General features: G+C 36.6%; 1 protein-coding gene across 1 annotated transcript in view; it reads right to left on the reverse strand.

Annotated features, from left to right (window-relative positions):
* The window catches only part of LOC141334722 (multiple epidermal growth factor-like domains protein 9), a 97,501-nt gene that overhangs the window by 10,495 nt on the left and 65,877 nt on the right, over positions 1 to 21,129 (reverse strand). Inside the window, exon 4 of the mRNA XM_073839940.1 lies at positions 8,327 to 8,476. Coding sequence (XP_073696041.1) covers positions 8,327 to 8,476 — 150 coding nt within the window. The remainder of the gene's footprint in view (positions 1 to 8,326; positions 8,477 to 21,129) is intronic.

Below are 21,129 nucleotides of genomic sequence, written 5' to 3' on the forward strand. Positions count from 1 at the left end.
TGATCCACAGCTGTGTGGGTTTTTTTTTTAGTGATAGTTGTTCATGAGTCCCTTGTTTGTCCTGAACAGTTAAACTGCCTGCTGTTCTTCAGAAAAATCCTTCAGGTCCCACAAATTCTTTGGTTTTTCAGCATTTTAGTGTATTTGAACTCTTTCCAACATTGAGTGTATGATTTTGAGATCCATCTTTTCACACTGAGGACAACTGAGGGACTTATGTGCAACTTTTACAGAAGGTTAAAACGCTTACTGATGCTTCAGAAGGAAACACGATGGATTAAGAGCCAGGGGTGAAAACTTTTTGAATTTGAGGATCAGGGTAAATTTAACTTATTTTGTCTTCTAGGGAACATGCAAGTATGTTCTGTAGCTTCTGAAGGGCAGTACTAAATGAAGAAAATATGATATTTAGGCAAAAAAAGAAAAATATACACATCTTCATTCTGTTCAAAAGTTTACACCCCTGGATTTTAATGCATCGTGTTTCCTTCTGAAGCATCAGCGAGCGTTTGAACCTAAATATAGTCACTGGCCTCAGTCATTGTTGGAAAGGGTTCAAATACACAAAAATGCTGAAAAATCAAATAATTTGTGGGATCTAAAAAATTTTTTCTAAAGAACAGCACACAGTTGAACTTTTCAGGACTCATGAACAACTATCACTAAACAAAAAACACAGCTGTGGATTCATTCAGGTGACAACACAGTTTTAGGAATCAAGTTTATGCTTTAAACTTTTGAACATGGTCATAGAACATAATGAGATATTCAAAAAAAATATTCAGAGAGCAGTGAATGAAGTTATCTTTTAACTGATAAAAATAATTGCTAGAATATTTTTTATTTAATGTTCTGCTACATCCACCATCTAAAGGCCCTCCAAATTTCAGACGGATCAAATAATGCCCTTGTTTCCCAAGAAACTTGCCAAATAATGACTGACAGCTGCTTTGGAACAGACATTTGCAACTGCATTTACATATTTATGAGACACTCTGTTGGAGAGACCTGCAAAGAATGACCTAAATATACCAAGAAACACAATATGGTTAAATATGTACAATATTAAAGGATTAAGCCTCACAGGATCTCGGAGAGTTTAATAATTCCAGATTTCAAAAACGCATCCACCTAGTTAATAAAACAATAAGAACTACACGGTTACATGAATTTATAATGGCAGATGTGAGAGCTTAATCTGTGCCTGTCAATTTTCCTCCACTTACAGGGTTTCACCAAATCATGTTTGTGTGTTTTTTGAGACCTCATGGGTTTTGATTTAACAGTGCACAACAGAAAGTGTCAAGGCCATGTCACGGTAACAATAGGAGGTACTAATAACGACTTGTTCACTGTTCAGGACAATTGATTTCACTTTAGTTACTGAGACAGCATCCATTTGTTAATTCAGACAATGTTATATGGACAAACAAAGAATTACTGAAGCAAAGCAAATGCAGCAATTTATAGAGATCAAATAACTGACTTCAGAGTGTTTGCTCTACAAGACCTGAATTCATAAAAGCAACTTCAAAATATTTTTTTCTCTGATGCAGAGACCCTTACTGTGATGGAAAAGTTCATCGAACTTAAAAAACATAAAGTAAAAAATACTGCAGAAAGGGTCAACTCAGCATTCCAGCAGAATGACAATGTTTGCTGTATGACAAATTAAACTCCTTCAGTTATTGCTGTGCTATGACAAGCGTTAGCATGTTTACATCCTGCCAGGATGGCATCAAGTGTTTCTTGTCTCTGCTGTTTGTAATCTCTTTCAGTAGCTATGGTCTATTAAAAGCCTCAAAGGCTTCAGGACTAAAGTGGATGGAACAAAAACACGGGTCTTTAAGAAGTTTTATTCATCCACAGGTATTTTCCCATTCTTTCACCACTTCTCTTGTTGCTCTTCGAGTGAAAATTACAACCAAAGCCGCACAATGTGGCATTGTATCAGTATTTTACTTTCCGCGGTATAAAAAAAAAGTATAAAATAATGTAAATCTTTCATGGCTGTTCTACTACATATTTCAGTTAGAGACATCAATTGCGTTATATTAAGCCACACTGCCCTCCAAAGGCAAAGCGCAGTAACTACATATTTGGTCAAAATTGAGTTAAGGCTTAAAATGGACTTTGTGACAACTGTTTTGTCTTGTGGCAAAGTCTCCTGGTTCAATTTTGTCCCAGAGAAACGAGAGTGTTTCAGAGAAACAAGAGTGTCAACATGTTTGACTAGCTGGTGTAAAAACTTTAAAGACATTTTTCTCAGTTTCAGTGTTGACGTAGTTACTGCACTTTGCCTTTGGAGGGCAGCATACAAGTCTTAATATTTGGGGTTCCCTTTATAGCACTCATGATCATACTGTATTGTAAATAAAGGCATGGCCTCATTGCTTACGAAAATGTAAGAGGAGAGCAATGAAATAACAGTAAATAACAAAAAGTGTGAAACAGTAAAAGAATTTAGTCTAAAAAATGGAACTTAATTGACTAATAAAGCTTACATTGCAAAAACATACTTAAGCTTACATTACATTACATACACAAGCTTTTTTAGATGTATGATTATTTTAACCAAAATACACTACCACTTTTAGCTGAATTGTTTTCTGTTTGAATATATTAAAAAAATAATAATTTCCTGACGCAAAGATGAACTTTTAGCAGCCCTTTAGTCTTTAGTGTCACATGATCCTTCAGGAATAATTCTAATATGCTGATTTAATGTTCAATAAACATTTCTTGTTATCACAGTTAAAAACAGTTGTGCTGCTCATATTTTCATGAAAACAGTGACAGATTTTTTCCACAGGATTTCTTGATAATGAAAGTTAAAAAGAACAGCATTTCAAGCATAAATCTTTTGTAAAGCATTTATCAATTTCTTCTCTTTCTAAGGTTAGTGTTAACTCAGTCCAGGCTCATTGGAAATACGTACCTCTACATACAATTCTGCAAAACCGTAATAACATAAATTACTGCATGTTTTGTGGCAGTTTCAAAGTGAAATGTCCAGAGAGTGGTGCTAAAACATACGTTCAATACCTGACTGTGGTACATTTGTATTATGTTAGTACAGGCACGTATTACTGCATTTTTATTACGCTGCGTCAGAATTCAAATATCCAGGGAGTGTCGCTAAAGGTTAATGCTACACCAGACCCAACCCTAAAGCTACATGATAGTGTTAACAAATGCAAAAGTAATATAAAAAGGCATTAGTTGAGTCAGACTTTCTTATGCTGATTTGAGCTGTTTTGTTGAAGCGTAGTTTCATACCGGAACTCTTCATGACTCAAGTGCAACACCATATTGCGTGAGCTACCGAGCAAACCTACTGAATTAGAAAACTCACACATATGAAGCTGTATATGTGACGACAATGTTCAAAAGTAACAGTTTTCAAACCATGCAGGATGTTAAAATTGTTTTGAAGCCATAATATAATATTCTGCAAGTAATTGTGTGAAAATTAGGCTTTATTAAACTCTATGTAAATCACACTTTGTGTGAAAAGGAATAAAAGTTGTTGTTTTACTGCCTGAACTGGAAATTGCAGTGATTTGTACATATATTTGATTCTTCAGTTTTGCATAAATGAGGCACGTATTTCCAATGAGCCTATGATGTGTTAATTCTATGCACAGTTTTTTGTATTTTGTTAGTAGACTTTTCTATGGCAGACTGCTTTACACAAAAAACACAGTACTTTTATTACTATACTGTATGCGGCACCACGCGAATGAAACGAACTCGCATATTTACACTCAACACTGGTGTTAGAGTTTGCTGTGATGAGATCCAAGCAAAGAGCTTCTGGCTGTGAGTGCTGAGGGATGCATCCAGACTGTAGATGACCACGGACACAATGAGAGGAAGAGAGAAAAAGAGTCCCTGAACACCAGTCGGATGCTGAGTAAAACTGGATTTGTGTTATGAGCGCTCTACTTTTTCCACGCTCTCACTAATACTGAATATTGGGTGTTTGATTTTACAACTGCACTTTGAAATTGATCTTTGAAATGGTGTTATCACCATCCCAGAGCAAAATATGTAGTGTTAATTACGCTGATGCTAAGGGCACATCTTTATGATCAGGGCAATTAAATGAAAACTTGATGAAGAACCATTCTGGCTTTGATCCATCACTTAAATCCTAAGAGAGCCGTATAAGGCTCGCCAAGCTACAGGTTAAAAGGTTTATCTTTTATTTGGGTTATGGCACTGGCACTCGGGGTTTATACAGTAACAGTTTCTCATTTGAAAACACAGCAACAACTGTAGGGCAGGAAGCGTGCAAACGGGTGCAACTGCTCATTATACCTGCAACCCACCTAGAGCTGCATCAGCCTCTCAGATGCTGAGACTTGAACCAGCAACCCTTCAATCACAGCAGCAGAGCTAATGCCTCCCATGGTGCAGTGCAGAATGTAAACTAATGATCTAAGCCATGTGCTCTGCTCTTGTGCTGAGTGACCTTTCCAGCAGCACATGTGTGAATTAATCACTTCCATCCTCATGCTGGTGCTCGACATCATGATATATTTCCATTGTTTAGATCCCAGTAAAACACAGTTTCCCAAGTGCGCTCTATAGAGACGTCCAGTGTAATCTAGAGGCCGGCTGACGGTACATTTAGCTCTTCAGGGAGTTTTGTTAATAAAAGTGTGGCCTTGATGAGTAAATGAGGAATTCATTTAACACTTGTGTGCTCCCCTGTACCTCATCAGGCTGCATCATCAGGGATTTACGGGCAGAATAAAATAAGGTCTGTCGTCTAATCAGCCTCTGTCCTGACTGTGCTGATTATTAGCATTCCATTACCATAATCACTAATCCTCAAAGGCTGAACCGGTAGTTCCCATATCAGTGAGGGCTGCTTTTTGGATACAGGCAAGATGATGAACATTTTTCTCATTAAATACTATGACAGGAAGCTTTATGATTGAGAAGTCAAGCCACATTCATTATTCATTAGCTAGGTTTTGTTAGACTATGTGTAGTTTCAAAATGTTGTTTATCAGTTGCTCCTACAAATCAACAGCAGAAACTAGAAGAATGGAAAGATAGAAATAGCTCTGGGCAGACATCTTAAATCACATGTAAGAGTTCCTATTATACAGACGTGCCTTGAGTTATGCTGATGTGCCTTTGCATTTGCATAAATTTAACTGGCAACCAACTGACAATTATAAAACATATCCAAATGTATAACTTGATTAAGAAAGCCTCTATCAAGAAGAAAAATGTATGTTTTTTTAAACTGCAAACAGTGCAAATGCAGTTGCAATACTAAATACACATCAAGTACTAAGATGGAAGTGTTTACAGTGGAATAAGACAATGGTAGTTATGCAAATATGAATGGTTAGATATAAGATATTACTGTATTACTTTCAAATGACAGTTTAATCAGGGTGGGGGTGAATCTTGGAAAGGCAATTGATTAATACTCGCTTACCATCTTGGATAACATTTGTGCCTGAAAAGCAGTTTACCCCACAGATTAGTTTTATGACCACCATTTTCTAGAGCCAGATGCAAACAAAGACTGTAAAGGCCTGCAAAACCCACACCACAAATAAGACCAGATGCCTCAAATCCCAGAGAAGGTAATTGTGAGTATGTCACTTTGGCAGAAAGTGTTAATCAAGGTGCTGATTGCAGGTGCTTGGTTGTGTGAAAACAGTCACTTCTGAGTTAGAAACAAGTGGCATTACATATCAAACAAAATAAATAAAAACAGATATTTAGTCATAAAAATTAACATATGTACTTTGTAATTTCCTAAAATGTACATTTAGTTTTTACATGTAATAGATCAAATAAAAATACACAACATTTCAAAAGTCTGGGGCAGATTTATTTATTTATTATTTACCCCATTAAGACCTGAAAGTACACTATTCAGACTTTAATTGGTATAATTCATGAACAATTTGGAATACAGAGTATAAAAAAGTTACAAAAGTTAAAATTTACTGTTAAGAAAGCTGTAGGTTGAACGTTATTTTACAGTAGTGTACCTACCTAAGAAAGTTCTGGTAATATAAGGTAACTACATGGGGTAGGGTTAGGTTTCGGGGTAGGTTCAGGGTTAGTACCTAGTTATTGTAAGGCTCAATCCCAATTCTACCCCTTACCCCTACACTTAGCCCTACCCCTCCGTTTGGCGCGTTCACGTGAAGGGGTAGGGGTGTCTCATTTCTCCTTTGGTTGGAGGGGTAGGGGTAAGGGGAAGGGCCAGATAGCCCTCCAAACGAAGATTTTTCAGGACCTCACTTCAAACGAAGGGCTAAGAGAAATTTCCAACATGGCTGCTCACTCGAGCAAGCAGACTCGTAAATATAAGTAATTTTTTCCTTTAATAAGGATTTTGATGACAATGTTTCATTATATGTATATTACCTTCAATCTTGTGTTTGTGTTTATGGTGTTGTTTTGTAAATAAACGTTTGCAAAAAAAATCGCTAAAGTTTGCTAGCAGATCGCACGATATTACAAAATATATTTTTATGTAATATACACTTGACTGCATGTTAGAAACACGAAAGACCAGTGGCACGGCAATTTGCAACGGTGGTGTAGTGGAGGGTGTACGCAGGTATACGGTGTATACACACTTCCACTTTTTAAATCCCCTCTGATGCGCATTATTCAGTAGTGTCCTGCATTCGCCAAAATCATGGCAGTCCACCACATCCAGTCATGTGAATAAATGTAAATATTCGCTAAAAAAACCCAATAAAGGCAGTGATGATGCAGTCAGGACCGTGGAGCCGGCTTGCTTTGAAATGTATTTGATGATTGCGCCTAATGCACCTGCGCCCGATACGTCTACCGCACCAGTAATTTAAATCAGTACATAATAATAAAAACGATACCTTACAAATAAAAAGAAGCTGATTTTTACGATCAGAAATTTCTTAAACCAGTGAACCCCTGTAAACATTTTAGTCCAAGGATCCAGAAAACGAACGCGTTCAAATAGAAAGTTGAAAACGAAATTCACAAATGAAGCATATATACTTCTCCAGGCACCACTACACTGATCAGCAATTTGCCGCGCATGTGATAATGCGTTGTTTGTTTTGCTTACGGCCACATGTGAATGAACGGTGCGTACACCGTACATTTGTACTTTTTGAAACATGACAACATTTTGACATCTTGGAATGAGTGATAAACATCTGCGCATGTCCTCTGACGTAACATTAGGAACTAGCGACAACCTATGATGACGTATAACAGTGTTGTAGTGGTGTCCCATTTCTTAGGGGAAATATTTTAGCCCTTCCCCTTTACACTTTGTTTCAAGGGACAAGGGGAAGGGGCGAGGGGTAGGCGAAGGGGTAGAAAATAGAATTGGGATTGGGCCTAAGTAGTACATAGTATGTACATCAGTGGTAATTTCGTTGGCGAAAACAAGACAATAACAAAACTAAAATTTGTTTCAAAATATATTAAAATAAAAAAATTTTTTTACATTGTTACAATTGTTACATTTTACAATATTTATACTGTTTGTAGTGTATTTTTGATCAAATAAACGCAGCCATACGACCCCAAACTTTTGTGCGCTAATGTATTAAAAAATAAATAAATGTGGTTTAAATTGTTATATTTATTTATTTAAAAGATTGCGACTAAATCTTACAGTGCATGTTAAAATGTTTCTCCTGTTACACAAAAACAGTAGCTACACTGTGTGTCTACATTTGTGATGTATACGCTACTATAATATCTGGAAACACTGAACACACATCTGCCCTTTTGCTGGTCTATGTGGTATTTATCCATTGCCAGGTCCTACCTTACATCAGCTTGCAAGGCTAAAAGAACACTGCTGCCGTCAGCAAACCTAGAAACCCCTCCGCAGATCAACAAAACAATATAACGCAATTCCTCACAAACATATGGCGAATAAAATCAGCCTGCGGGCCTGATCAAAAGACTTTCTGAAAAAGACACAAGAAACACCCTCATCGCTCTCACCTTTACAGTATATTTCATAAACATATCCTGTGATAGGTTTTGTTCAGAGTGGAGGCCCAGAGAGGAGAGAGAAAAAAAAAGTTTCCAGTTTCACTTTCACTTAAAATAAACCTCTCTTCTCTTAAAAGTCTCAGTCCACCCACCCAGAAATTCAGAGAGCAGGCTGTTGGCCAAAATGATGCAAGACACATAATCCAAAACAGATGAGAATGGGGGTTCTCCGCATATCCCAGATGTGGAAATCTCCTACAGCAGTGGCCAATAAGAGCTCAATAATAAAGTTAGCAGGCTATGCTAACGTGGGCTACGCTAGCCTGTGGGAAGGACTCACCAAGCTTACAGCTGCCTGTGGAGGTGACACTGGAGCAGGGGCAGGGGATGCAGGGCTCCGTCACAGGAGAACCGGGCCTTCGGTAGAAATTATACCTGCACTTCTCACAGCTGGGTCCTTCGGTGTTGCCTTGGCAGTGCTCGCAGATGCCTGAAAGAACAGAGGGAGGGAGAGAGGGTTGAGTAAACAGACCCACAGCTGTGACTGACAGGACTTTGGTCCAGTGAGGTTGACGAGAGGGAAACGGAGTTCAACGGCGCTAATAAACAAGGTAGACATAACAAACCAGAAGTCAGAAAAAAAGTAAAAAGAGATGGCGAGATCAAGCACACCTACTTCTAGGGAGCACGCAAGGCTGCAACACATGAAAAAAAGGAAGGAACTTGCTCAGATCCTGCCAGAGCATGTGCAAATCTAATGACAAAATACTAACAGAGAGTTGCGAAAACAAATAAAACGCATTAAAACTTGAATGAGCTCTTTTTGTGTCTGCCAATAACATTCAAGTGAACTCTTTATGGATTGAGTGGTTTGAACGGCTTTTTTTTAATTGATTTGAAATGGTGTTTGAAAGCCAAGTGAAAAGAGCACACTTCAACAAGCGATTGCATAACCACAGAGGAAGTACAAGAAACCACACACACACACACACACACGCATTGAATGACTTTCCTCTGATTATTATGCAACAAGCCCACCTTGACATGTGCATCAATATTGCAGTTTCTAATTGGGAAAAAGTGACCAGCTGAAAACTGTTGAGATGAATGAGAGTCATGAATTTTTGAAAGAAAAAGCAAATACGCTGTACAGAAATAATTGAGTGGAATGAAACAGCAGAAGGAAAGGCTGGTTGAGGATTGAGGTGTTGTTCTGAAGCTGGAACAGGATCTGACAGCTTTTGCACATGTGACGGTGATCCTCTGATTCACATGCTGATGAACACCTGTGCTACTGGTGTACAAAAGAGATTTCTCTGTTGTACATCAGCCTTTTTGTTTTTGCTGTTCTTTTATCCGTTTTTTTTTAAAGTACCACTTCTTGTCCTACTTTTGTACACAAAGTATGAATTTAACTGTAGTAGATAGCAAACTACCAAACCAAGAAATGCAGCAGAAAAAAAATCTGATTTGTAATTTTGGGGTGAACTATCCCTTTGAAATATATATAAATAAATATAAGGGAAGACTGCATAATTTCTTTGCCGATACCTCTTGGACTGAGATTTTGTTATTTAATGCTAAAACATTCATTACATTACATTTACATTTATAATAGGACTTCATGATAATAGTTAAACTGGTAATCGTGCTTATTTTGCTTAAGTGTGCAAAAGTTTGCTATCAGTAAGATTTTTAATGTTTTTAAAGAAGTCTCTTATGCTTATCAAGGCTGCATTAATTTGATTAAAAAATAAAAGAAATATAAAATATTGATGCAATTTAAAATAACATTCTTTTTATTTTAATATACTTTAAAATATAACATATTTCTGTGATGCAAAGCTGATTTTTCAGCATCATTACTCCAGTCTTCAGTGTCACATTATCCTTCAGAAATCATTCTATTACGCTGATTTATTATCAATGTTGAAAACAGTTGTGCTGTTTAATATTTTTCAAGATTTTTTGATAAATAAAACAGTAAATGAACAGCATTTATTTAAAATAGATATATTTTGTAACAATGTACACTACATTTCAAAGTTTGCTTTTATTTAGCAAGGATGTGTTAAATTAATAAAAAGTGATAGTAAAGATTTAAATTGTTAGAAAAGGTTTCTATTTTAAATAAATGCTGTGCTTTAAAACTTTTTATTAAATTTAATAATTTTTTATAATAATCCCTTTTCTGTATTTTTAATCAAATAAATATAACTTTGATGAGCATAAAAGACTTCTAAAAAACATCTAAAAAAAAAAAATCATTCTGATCCTAAACTTTTGAAATGCAGTACATAAATCACTCATATTTGCTCAACATAAACCACAATCATTAATCATGATTGTTTTAATTTACATTTCATCAGAATGAATGCACTTTCATGTAAGCACAAATCATCTTATTCGCAGGGTTTATTTTACTTACTTTACATCAACCGACTTTCTTCATTATAACAACTGGTAAAACATTTTTGCTCTCCTGCGTCAGCAGCACCACACACATACGACGTGGTACTCTTGTGAACATGTGTCCAAGACTGACATGGAAGACAAGAAATTGTTAAATAAAATTGTTATTTTTATTTTCTTTGCGCACAAAAAGTATTCTTGTAAGCTTTATAAAATTACGGTTGAACTACTAATGTCACATGGACTATTTTAACAATGTCCTTACCAGGGCTCTGAACCGGTTTAAGGAAACGAAAACGAAAAACGAAAACAAATGACATTGAACAGGAACAGGAACAGGAACAAAAACGAAAACAAAATCAATTTTAATCGCTCTGAACAGAAACGGAAACAGAAATTCCAAATTAACTGGTTAATAACGGTATTTTTATCGTTCTCTTTATTATATCAATTTGGCAGACCAAAAACATGAATTCAAATTGTGTGCGCAAATGCGACGGTGACGCATACAACGTGAAATGCCCGCGAAGCAGACATCATAAGCAGAGCCCTTTCTGATGCGACGAGCTTAAGGTTACCAGTCCTGGCTGTTTCATGTGCAAAGGTATGTTTAGGTTTAAGTTCTTGTAGCCTAATTAAAACTGTCTATTGTTTTTAGATGGGTTGCCATAAAGAAAATCTCTTTCCAGTAGCCTATTGGGTATACTATAATTTAAGTTGTTGATCTGTTGTGTTAAATGTTAAAAATAATCTGTTGTTGTTTTATAATGTTACAATGCATTACGTTTTCTTTTACTTTTATGCATTAAATGTAAAATCATAACTATCTGGAGTTCTGTTTTGTTTGAGTGAAAATAGCCTATAATAGGCTATGCATATTAGGTAAGGAATAATTGAGTCAACAGGTTTTTATCGCAGATTAAGTCCGAATGTGAAGCGGATGGTCTTGAAGGGGCTTATTTCGCTATAGTATTATCAAACAAGAAAATTGTTTTTAAAAAATTATTAGCTCAGGCACGGCCGTAGCCAGCTATGAGGTCAATGCCAAGCTCTCTGAATGATTATTTAGCCGTTTAAACCACCTCATAACACATGAGTGTTTGCAATTCATGTTGATGCGAGAAGCTAGCGCAGTGAACGGGGCTTGAGAGCGCATTGAGTGAGAGCACGTGTGCAGCCTCCGTTTGTTGCCAGATCCACCTATTATACGTGTATTTTTCCAATTTAGTGTGACACTTTGGGACGTTTATAAAGTGGAAAGTTGAACGTTAGTGTTACTGATATATTAATCTTGTTCACAAATCACAAGCTTTGAACTTATTTCGTATATCTTTTTCTCTCTTTTTGTAATTGCTTGTTTTTCGTAGCAATATCTGGCAACATTGTACTTTCATAAAAAAAATCTTTTAGACAATCTACTTAATTGCTGACAGGAAAATACCACAATCGGTCAGACAAACGCAGCGATGCCAAAAAACGTGACCGTTACTGGTCAGCAGGAAGATGTCTCATGCTCTTTAGTTAACGTTAAGTCATCAAAAACATTAATTAAAGTGGTGTTTCTCAACTGGTGGGTCAGGGTTAGGGTTTTGAGTGGGTCGCGGAGTGTGCAGTCAAAGAAACAAACATAATTCTGTTTTTTTTCTGACGATAGGCTATATCAAAGTCCTTTTAAGACAAGTCATGTCACTCGGCGGCCATCTTTGAAACGCTACTCGGGCATTCAAGTGCAACTCCTATCTCTTTGAATGGGGAAACATCAAATTCTCCAAAACTGTTCACCAACCTCACGAATAAATTTCATATTTTAAATCTGCAAAGAAATCCAACAAGAACTGCCTCATAAATATGGTTCCTTGTGCTCCAATAGCGTGAAAAAACGCTTATTTTTCTGGCTAGATGAGCCAGTGCACATGCGCAGTACTGAGCTCACGTCTCAGAGCGCCGATTGTTTCTATTGCAACCGGGACTTCTAACGGCTGCTGCAGTGACGCGCTGACTTTACTGATCAACGATTGGCTCTTTCACTAAGAAGGCGGAGCTTCGCGGCCATGATGACCGTTGCATTTTTCCCCATTCAAAACTACACGAGTGACATGTCTTTGGTATTCTATAGTCTTTGGCTATATGTAGTGCATTTGAGGGTGTTATTATAGCACAATTTTTTTAACACCTTACTTCGGACCGCACTAATTTTCAAACCCTGGTTGTGAACTCGTTTACTTTCGGTTTTAAAGACAAGAAGTTCAAATGACACGAACACGGAATTTGGTTTAATCATTTGTAAACATAATGCCAAACATGTTATTAAAAGGCACACTATCTATCTATCTATCTATCTATCTATCTATCTATCTATCTATCTATCTATCTATCTATCGGGCTGTGCAATAAAATAACGTTATTAACCGGTATTTTTTTCTAGAAAACCGTTTAATGAGGAACGCAAGAACAGAAACGTTATAATATCGATTCTGCTCGGAGTGAACCGAATTAATTTTTTTTCCGTTTTTAAGCCCTGGTCCTTACCTTTCTGGGCCTTGAACGTGTCAGTTGCATTTGGTCAGAAAGCACACGGATTTCATTAAAAATATATTAATTTGTGTTCCGAAGATGAATAAAGGTGTTACAGGTTTAAAACGACATGAGGGTGAGTAATTACTGACAGAATTTTCATTTCTGGGTGAACTATTCCAGTTTTGAGGGATTTAGACTTTTAACATCTGGCAACCATGAAAGCTAATAGAGACTTGTCATTAATAATGTAAATGTCACATAAAAAAATAATCAGCAGGGCAATTCCGCAATGATTATGCTTAATCAAGAGAAGGAGAAATCATTGTCATGATTAAAATGTGATAATTGTAAAGCCCTACGTTGTACATTTAGCAGATGCTTTTATCCAAAGCATCTTACAATAGAGGAGCATACGCAATTCAACACATTCATGCATTTTTAATTGCGGCATCAATGTCCAAAATGTTTTGGGACCACTGCAGTGCTCAGTAAGCAATTACCTCAGACAGAAAAAGATAAATGACACAAATTAACCAAGCAGCAGTCACAATTCATGAAAAACTGCACCGCACAAGTGTAACCAGGATCACTAGTAATCAGCTGACTATGAGTTACTGTACAGCTGTCTTCAACAAGAGCATTTAAGTTTTTTTGATCATCTCTGTATGATATGAGTGCAGCCTTTGTGTTTTTGTACAAGATCGCTATCTGAATTAACTTTCTAACATTTGATCCGACACACCAATATCACAGACAGCCAAGCAATGAGGTGATTTCATTTTCTTCAGGTTCATTTTTCTCATCTATCATTGGATGTACAGTCAAAGATAACTTACTTTTTACAAATACACTGCTTAACAATTGAAGATTTCTATATTTTCTGAAGAAAATGTGAGTGGTACTTGGCTCTGTAAAACTCACCAACACAAATGCCAAGTGTGTTCAACAGCTAGAGTGTTCTGAATGGTTGCTAGAGCATTGCTATATAGTATACAGTCAAGCCCAAAATTATTCACACCCCTGGCAAATTCTGACTTAAAGTTACTTTTATTCAACCAACAAGTTTTTTAACCGGAAATGACACAGGCTTCTCCCAAAAGATAATAAGACAATGAGGCATCATTGTGGAAAAAAAATATTTTTGACAGCTTTTATTTACATTTGAACAAAATGTGGCATGTCCAAAATTATTCATACCCTTTGCAAACTGTCACAGTCTATGGGAAAATCCAAAGTTCTGTACTATTCCAAATAGTCCAAACTGTTCTAAAGCATCCTAATTACCCTGATTCATTGGGAACAACTGTTTTAATCAACTCAACAGGTGAAAAAACAGAAGCCCTCTGCTGTTGGTTTGTGGACAGTCATGGCTAAGACAAAGGAGCTCACTGAGAACCTGCAGCTTGTGGCTGCTCAAAAGTCAGGAAAGGGCTATAAGACCATATCTAAATGTTTTGAAGTTCCAGTGGCTACAGTGGAAAGTAACGAAAAGTGACACCTGTGCTGGCCAGGAGGATAGTGAGAGAGGTAAAAAAGAATCCAAGGATCACCACCAAGGCCATCCTGATAATTCTGGTCTCTGCTGGTGGCAACATCTCAAGGCAGACAGTACAACGGACACTGTACACCACTGGGTTCCACGGACGCAGAACAAGGACAACACCACTTCTCCAGATAAGGCACACAAAAGAAGACTTCTGGTCTTCTGTTTTATGGTCAGATGAAACAAAAATTGAATTGTTTGGCCACAATGATGTAGCCTTCATTTGGTGTAAAAAAGGAGAAGCCTTCAACCCTAAGAACACCATCCCCACTGTCAAACATGGTGGTGGGAACCTAATGTTTTGGAGGTGTTTTTCAGCCGGTGGACCAGGGAACCTAATCACAGTAAACGGCACCATGAAAAAATTCTCAACAACAACATCAGGCAGTCTGCAGAGAAACTTGGCCTTGGGCACCAGTGGACATTTCACCACAACAACGACCCAAAACACAACAGCAAAAGTGGTGAAGAAATGGTTAGCAGACAAAAACATGAATGTTTTGCAGCGGCCCAGCCAGAGTCCTGACTTAAATCCAATTGAGAATCTGTGGAGGGAGATAAAGATCAGGGTGATGGCAAGTAGACCCTCCAACCTGAAAGAGTTGGAGCTCATCTCTAAAGATGAATGGGCAAAAATACCAGTGGAGACATGCAAAAAGCTGGTCAGCAATTATAGGAAACGTTTGATTGCAGTAATAGCCAATAAAGGTTTTTCTATTGATTATTGAGAAGGGTATGAATAATTTTGGACATGCCACTTTTTGTTCAAATGTAAATAAAAGATGAGTAATATTTTTTTTTCCACAGTGATGCCTCTTGTACATCATCTTATCTTCTGGGAGACGTCTGTGTCATTTCTCATTAAAAAAAAAAACTTGCTGGTTGAATAGAAGTAACTTTAAGTCAGAATTTGCCAGGGTATGAATAATTTCAGGCTTGACTGTACGTATATTATTGTAAATCTGTTTCTTGATGGCTTCTCCCAGTGAAATCAGGTATGGTTTCAACCAAGGTTGTTTTTCCTTCCATCTAAACATCTTATGGAGTGCTATCTAGCTACCTTGAAAATACATGCATTTTTTAAAACACTGTACAAACAAGAGTGTACATTCAGGTACTCTTTTAAATATCCATATATATTTATATATATAGTATAAAAATATGACATAAAATTGCAATATCATGGATCAGTTGATGACTTCAAGCATCTGTCCATCAGAAGGCAAGAACCTGAAAAACTTCAGGGATGAAAGCAAAAACATATTCCGTAAGCACACTACAAAGATCCAACTGAGGGCCAAAAGCACACAGATCAAAGAGGCTGTGTATGCGTGTTTGAAAAGATGGGCTGCTGTCAGACCCACTCGACTGTGCGTGTGTAAGTGTGTGTTTTTCCACTGGGTCTCCAGGGCCAGACAGTAAAGCAGGAGGAGGATCATTAGTGTTCAAACGCTGTTCCCTGTATTGAGTGTCCACAGATGAAGCCCTATGCAAACACTCCCCCTGGTCCAGCTCTAACTTTTCTTTGATTTCACAACAGGAGACTGACATAGGGGTCAGAGGGAAGCAAGATCAGTTGTGTTTACATTAACACAATGCAGCAGACAAAACAATTATCTAAAACTAACTGAATCAGATGGACTATCACAAACAAAATATATGCAACGTTTCCTAGTGTTTCGCAGGCTCTATATACCAATACTACTATTTTATATTTGAAACTTTTAATTAAAATACTATTTATTATAATAAAACCTGTGTATCTGTAACTAAAAACCACACAGATTTAGTCAGTGAGTCAGATGTTAATTAGTAATTGCTCCGACTGACTGAGCATGTAATTTGACTAATTCAAAGACTTTTGTTTTTGTCTTTTTGACTGATTAATCATTAAACTGCCTCACAGCTATTGGTTTGTGAATCATACTACACTGGTCGCAGTGTAGCAAGCAAAAACAATACAACAGAAACAGTGTTATCTGTTTATTGTCTCTGTATTGTTGTGTGCTTTTTGGGCTGTTTTATCGCATCACATTCAATTATGCCTGAAAACTGTCAACTCGGTTGAAATATAATTTCTTTGGCAGTTGCACTGAATAAAGGGCCAGGATACACTGGTGAAAGAACTCCAAGTGCAGTTGATTCTGCAAGACTTTACAGTGTAGTGAAAGCTTATAGATCAGCAGCAGTGAGTCCACAAATCACCATTATGACAGTGCCCAGGAAAGCACTGAACTGGGAGGAAGAATAATGAGTCGCATTAATGGGCACAAGTGTCTGCGTATGTATGAGTGTAATTATGAAGACAGGTGTGAGAAGATCAAACATGCATAGCCCGTAAATTATTAAAAGTCCAAAGAGAGGTGAATTGTGTGGCTGGAAATCAATACTACGCAGTAGGTGGTCACCTAATGTCTGCAAATCAAAAAAATAATGACTGGAATAAACAATTTTATTGGTCGGATTAAAGAAATTTGAAACATGGAGAAAAAGCAATGCACATGTGAAATGATCCAAATGTAGTTCGTCGGCTGATAGTGAAATTCTGGAAAAGACTGGGTCAAATTAAAATTCGGGTTCAGAGTGCCTCAAAGTGTCTTCTAAAATGGGCATTTTTATCAGGCTCTTAAGTGTATGTTCAGTAATTTCACTTTAATTGCATTTTTTTTCATTGCCATTAAAGTAAAGTTACTGAAAATAAACTTAGGAGCCTGATAAAATGGATCATTTTAGAAAAAAATTTCAAACAGCACTTAGAGGTGCATCTGAACTTTTTATATTATTACATTACGAACCTACATTTTAAAAACTTAAAAGAAAATGAGAAATGTTGCCTTTGCAATTAAGTTGAAGTTGTAAAATTGCTAAAACCAAAACTGAAATAAACATCAGTTAAAGCTATATATAAATATATAGAGAGAGCTGCAAACAAAATTATTCAACCCCCTTGACCGGCAAGACTTTTTGCTACAGAGAACTAAATTTTGTGAAAACAATTAGAGAAAACTATTAGAGAAAGTTTATTAATACACATTTAAGTAATTCTGGGAATGTAAGTTGAAGAATAATGAAAACAAAAATCTAATTGGCTCTAAATGTTCAAAATGATTCAACCTCCAAAAGTCCAATTTGGTGAAGAACCTTTTATTCTTTAAAACCACAGGTAAAAGCTGCTTGGAAGTGCTTAGAAGCTTCTGTCACCTCTCTACTGCAATCTTGGCCCATTCCTCAGCTTTCAGATCATTGATAATCTTTGATCCATTGATCATCAGCTTCAGTCTTTGCATCAAAGGCATCACAATTTTTGCCAAAATGGCCTAATACTTCAAAGAATCCACGATGTCCACTTCCTGCAACAGTAAAACACCCATGTAACAGAACAGGACTGGCCCACCTCCACGTTTGACTATGGAGATGGTGTTCTTCTGCTTATAATTTTAGCCTTTTTTGCACCAGACATACTGCTGATCCATAGGTACATAAAGTTCCAATTTGGTCACATAAAAATCCAAAAAACATTCTTCCAGAACTCCACAGGTCTATCTAAATGAATTTTAACATATTCAAATCAGCATTTTAAGTTCTTCTTGGTTAAGAGTGGCATTCGGCAAGCCATGCTTGTCTAGTGTTCTTCTAATACACTGCATTGAAATGTTTTTTCCCCTTTCACTGGGTCAGCTTGAAAGTCTTTGCCTGTACATTGCAGGTTTTTCCTCAGTTGTTCTGATCAAACATTTTAAAATATTGTGCTTTTTCTTCAACACACTCAAAGGTTTTCTGGTACAACACATTTTAAGCTAAAGAATAGGGCTGCCCGCTGTGTCTCTAGGAACTTTTATTGTCTTGGAAATCTTCATAAAGCCTCAGACTTTCAAAAGTATTAAAATGATTTCTTCTCCTTAGCTTCTCTATAGCTTTTGTGAGAGCTCTGTTGATGTCATACAAGACCCTGGACCACAAAATCACCTTTAAAGTTGTCCAAATTAAGCACTTAGCATGGCATATTACTAAATCAAAAATTATGTTTTGATATATTTACGCTAAGAAATTTACTACATATCTTAATGGAACATGAGCTTTACTTACTATCTTTATGATTTTTGGCATGAAAGAAAAATACATAATTGTGACCCATACAATGTATTGTTGGCTATTGGCTACAAATATACCTTCGCTACTTAAAACTGTTTTTGTGGTCTAGGGTCACATTTTAGCTTCTCAAACTTCAGCACATGCATGGACTAAATGTATCTATGTGTAACAGCTCAAGCTAATTCTGTTTTCTGATAGAGTTTCTAAAGGTTTGTGTTTTAAGACCCCACCATTCAAATAAATGACTATAACACAGCAATGTTCAATGCGGATTTAATAATTAGGAGCTAGCAATGCTAGAACTCAAATATATTACATTATATATTGACATCACCACTTTTAATATGCCAGTAATCTGTTACAGATGTAATTTTTATAAAGTCCTGGATCTTCAAAAAAGCTTTGTACTGTAGCCTTTAGGGGGGTTGAATAATTTTGATTGAAACTGATATATATAAATCTAAATGACAAAACGACAAAAAATATAAAAAAATAGGCTAATTCAAAATATTAATTAATACGATCCACCTTATTCTTTTACATGGAAGTAATCCTGTGGGCAAGACTTCTGGTTCATTAGGCGCTGTAGGGAAATAACGTGAAGAATAACAATGTGCGGTAAATGGTGAAACTGTTTGCACTACAAACCGATGTGTTCATAATTAAGATAATGCATTAAAAAATATTGTATGACACACTAATTTGCAATATCAAGCAACAAAATTAGCTGTTTTGTAAAGCTAAAAAAAGCTAGATTCGGATGAGATAATAAGGTGGATAATGATATATAAATTACACTAAAACAGCAATGTCAAAATCAAAACATAAAAAATAAGTCAATGTATTACACACAAAACATACAATTCAATACAAAAGCTGACCAAAGAGGAAAGGTTATCTATAGACAGGACCTAAATAAATCAATAGTAGCGGTGGGCAAAATACTCTGAAATGATTCAAAGCTCTGGAGCAGCTAGAGAGCAGAAAGGGCACAAGCACTCCTCAAGTCTAACTGGGATTATCTGTAGATCTCAGAGGTGTAATGCTGGATTATTGCAGTGGAGCAAATGAATGACAACCACAATGCAATGAATTGCATGACTGATTATGTCGAAAGCAATGTTAAGGTCCAGAAAAGATGTAAGAGTTCACAGACAACAAGAAATCATTAAAGACTGTTAGAAGAGCAGACTCTTTACTGCGGCATGTCCTGAAAACCGAACAAGATCTCTTTGTAATATTGTTTGAAAGCCAATGGGAAAAATGTGTTTTGGAAATGTGTGGTTGAAAAAGATTTAAATTTAATGGGTCAGCGCTGTAGTTTCAATCTGTATTGAATAATTTCACTGATTAGGCAACTATTTATTGAGCTAAACATAGCTTTGTTTGAAAACTTACAGGCTCAAACCGGCTGGATTTCCAGTAGTTACCACATTAAGGTCAATGTCACCATGTGTGAGAGGTCTACAGACAAATGGACAAAGCCCAAGCTTGACAGTTCAACTTTAAACAGCTGCAACTTAAATCTACAAAATTTTTCAACAGATAATAAACAGCATTTGCAACTATTTGTAACAACAACAGTCTTGTAGTTAATCTCCAAACTTTACCAAAAGACCTGAGGGAGCTAAAAATATCACATTTACTTGGAGATTGTTTATCATTCTGTTGACAAGTGCCATATTAACTTAATCTAGCAGTGAAGGTTTTGATGCTTTTGTATCATAGTGAACAGAAATGTAATTTCTGAAAATGAAATCACGGCTGTGGATGTGTAAAATGAATGCACCAATATATTGACAATGGCTGATCTGGGAAACCAAGCAGGAAATATGATTATTTCAGGTCTCAAAAGTGTAACAAGATGAAACGTTTAAGCTAAGAATGGTGTGCAGAAAAGACCAAAGAGCTACACAAGATACACATCCAGGGGCCTTGGTTGTCTACAACAGCTCAAATTGTGCTGAACTAATGTAACAATATCCGTTCGTCTCACTGCAAGGACATACACACGAGTGGCGAGATTCACCGGCTCGGAGGCACCGGTTAGGACAGTTTGACTCCTGCTGTGGTATCTGACGTAATGGCAGAAAGGTAATGGAAGCCCTCTGTGCTTGTCTGTGTATGTACATTATTGGCTTTTTGAAAGCAGAGTGCATGCTGACAGGAACATTAAACACCGCTGGAGTGGCACAAATGGATGCTAGGGGAAAAAAGCCAAGATAGGTATAGGGACAATGCATCAGAAGAGAGAGAGAAAAAATAAAATAAAAAAATATTTGAGATGTCAGGCTTCTGTTCCAAACTGTCATTATGAAAATATGTTCCTACTTAACCAGAACTGTGGGGAAAAAGCTTATTCTGCAGGTAACACTGGATACTAAAAATTACATCAGGCTGGTAAAGCTAACACTGAACAGCAAAAACATCTGACAGAAAATCAACTGATGGAAAGAGAGTGAAAAAATACAGTACATTAGCAAGAAGACATTTGATGGATTCATTTACAGCAACGTTCAAAGCTTTTTAACAGTCTTTGCCACAAACAGAAAATAAGGGCAAAAACAGATTCTGAATGT

This window comes from Garra rufa, chromosome 5, assembly GCF_049309525.1.
Source record: "Garra rufa chromosome 5, GarRuf1.0, whole genome shotgun sequence".
NCBI classification, from domain to species: Eukaryota; Metazoa; Chordata; class Actinopteri; order Cypriniformes; family Cyprinidae; genus Garra; species Garra rufa.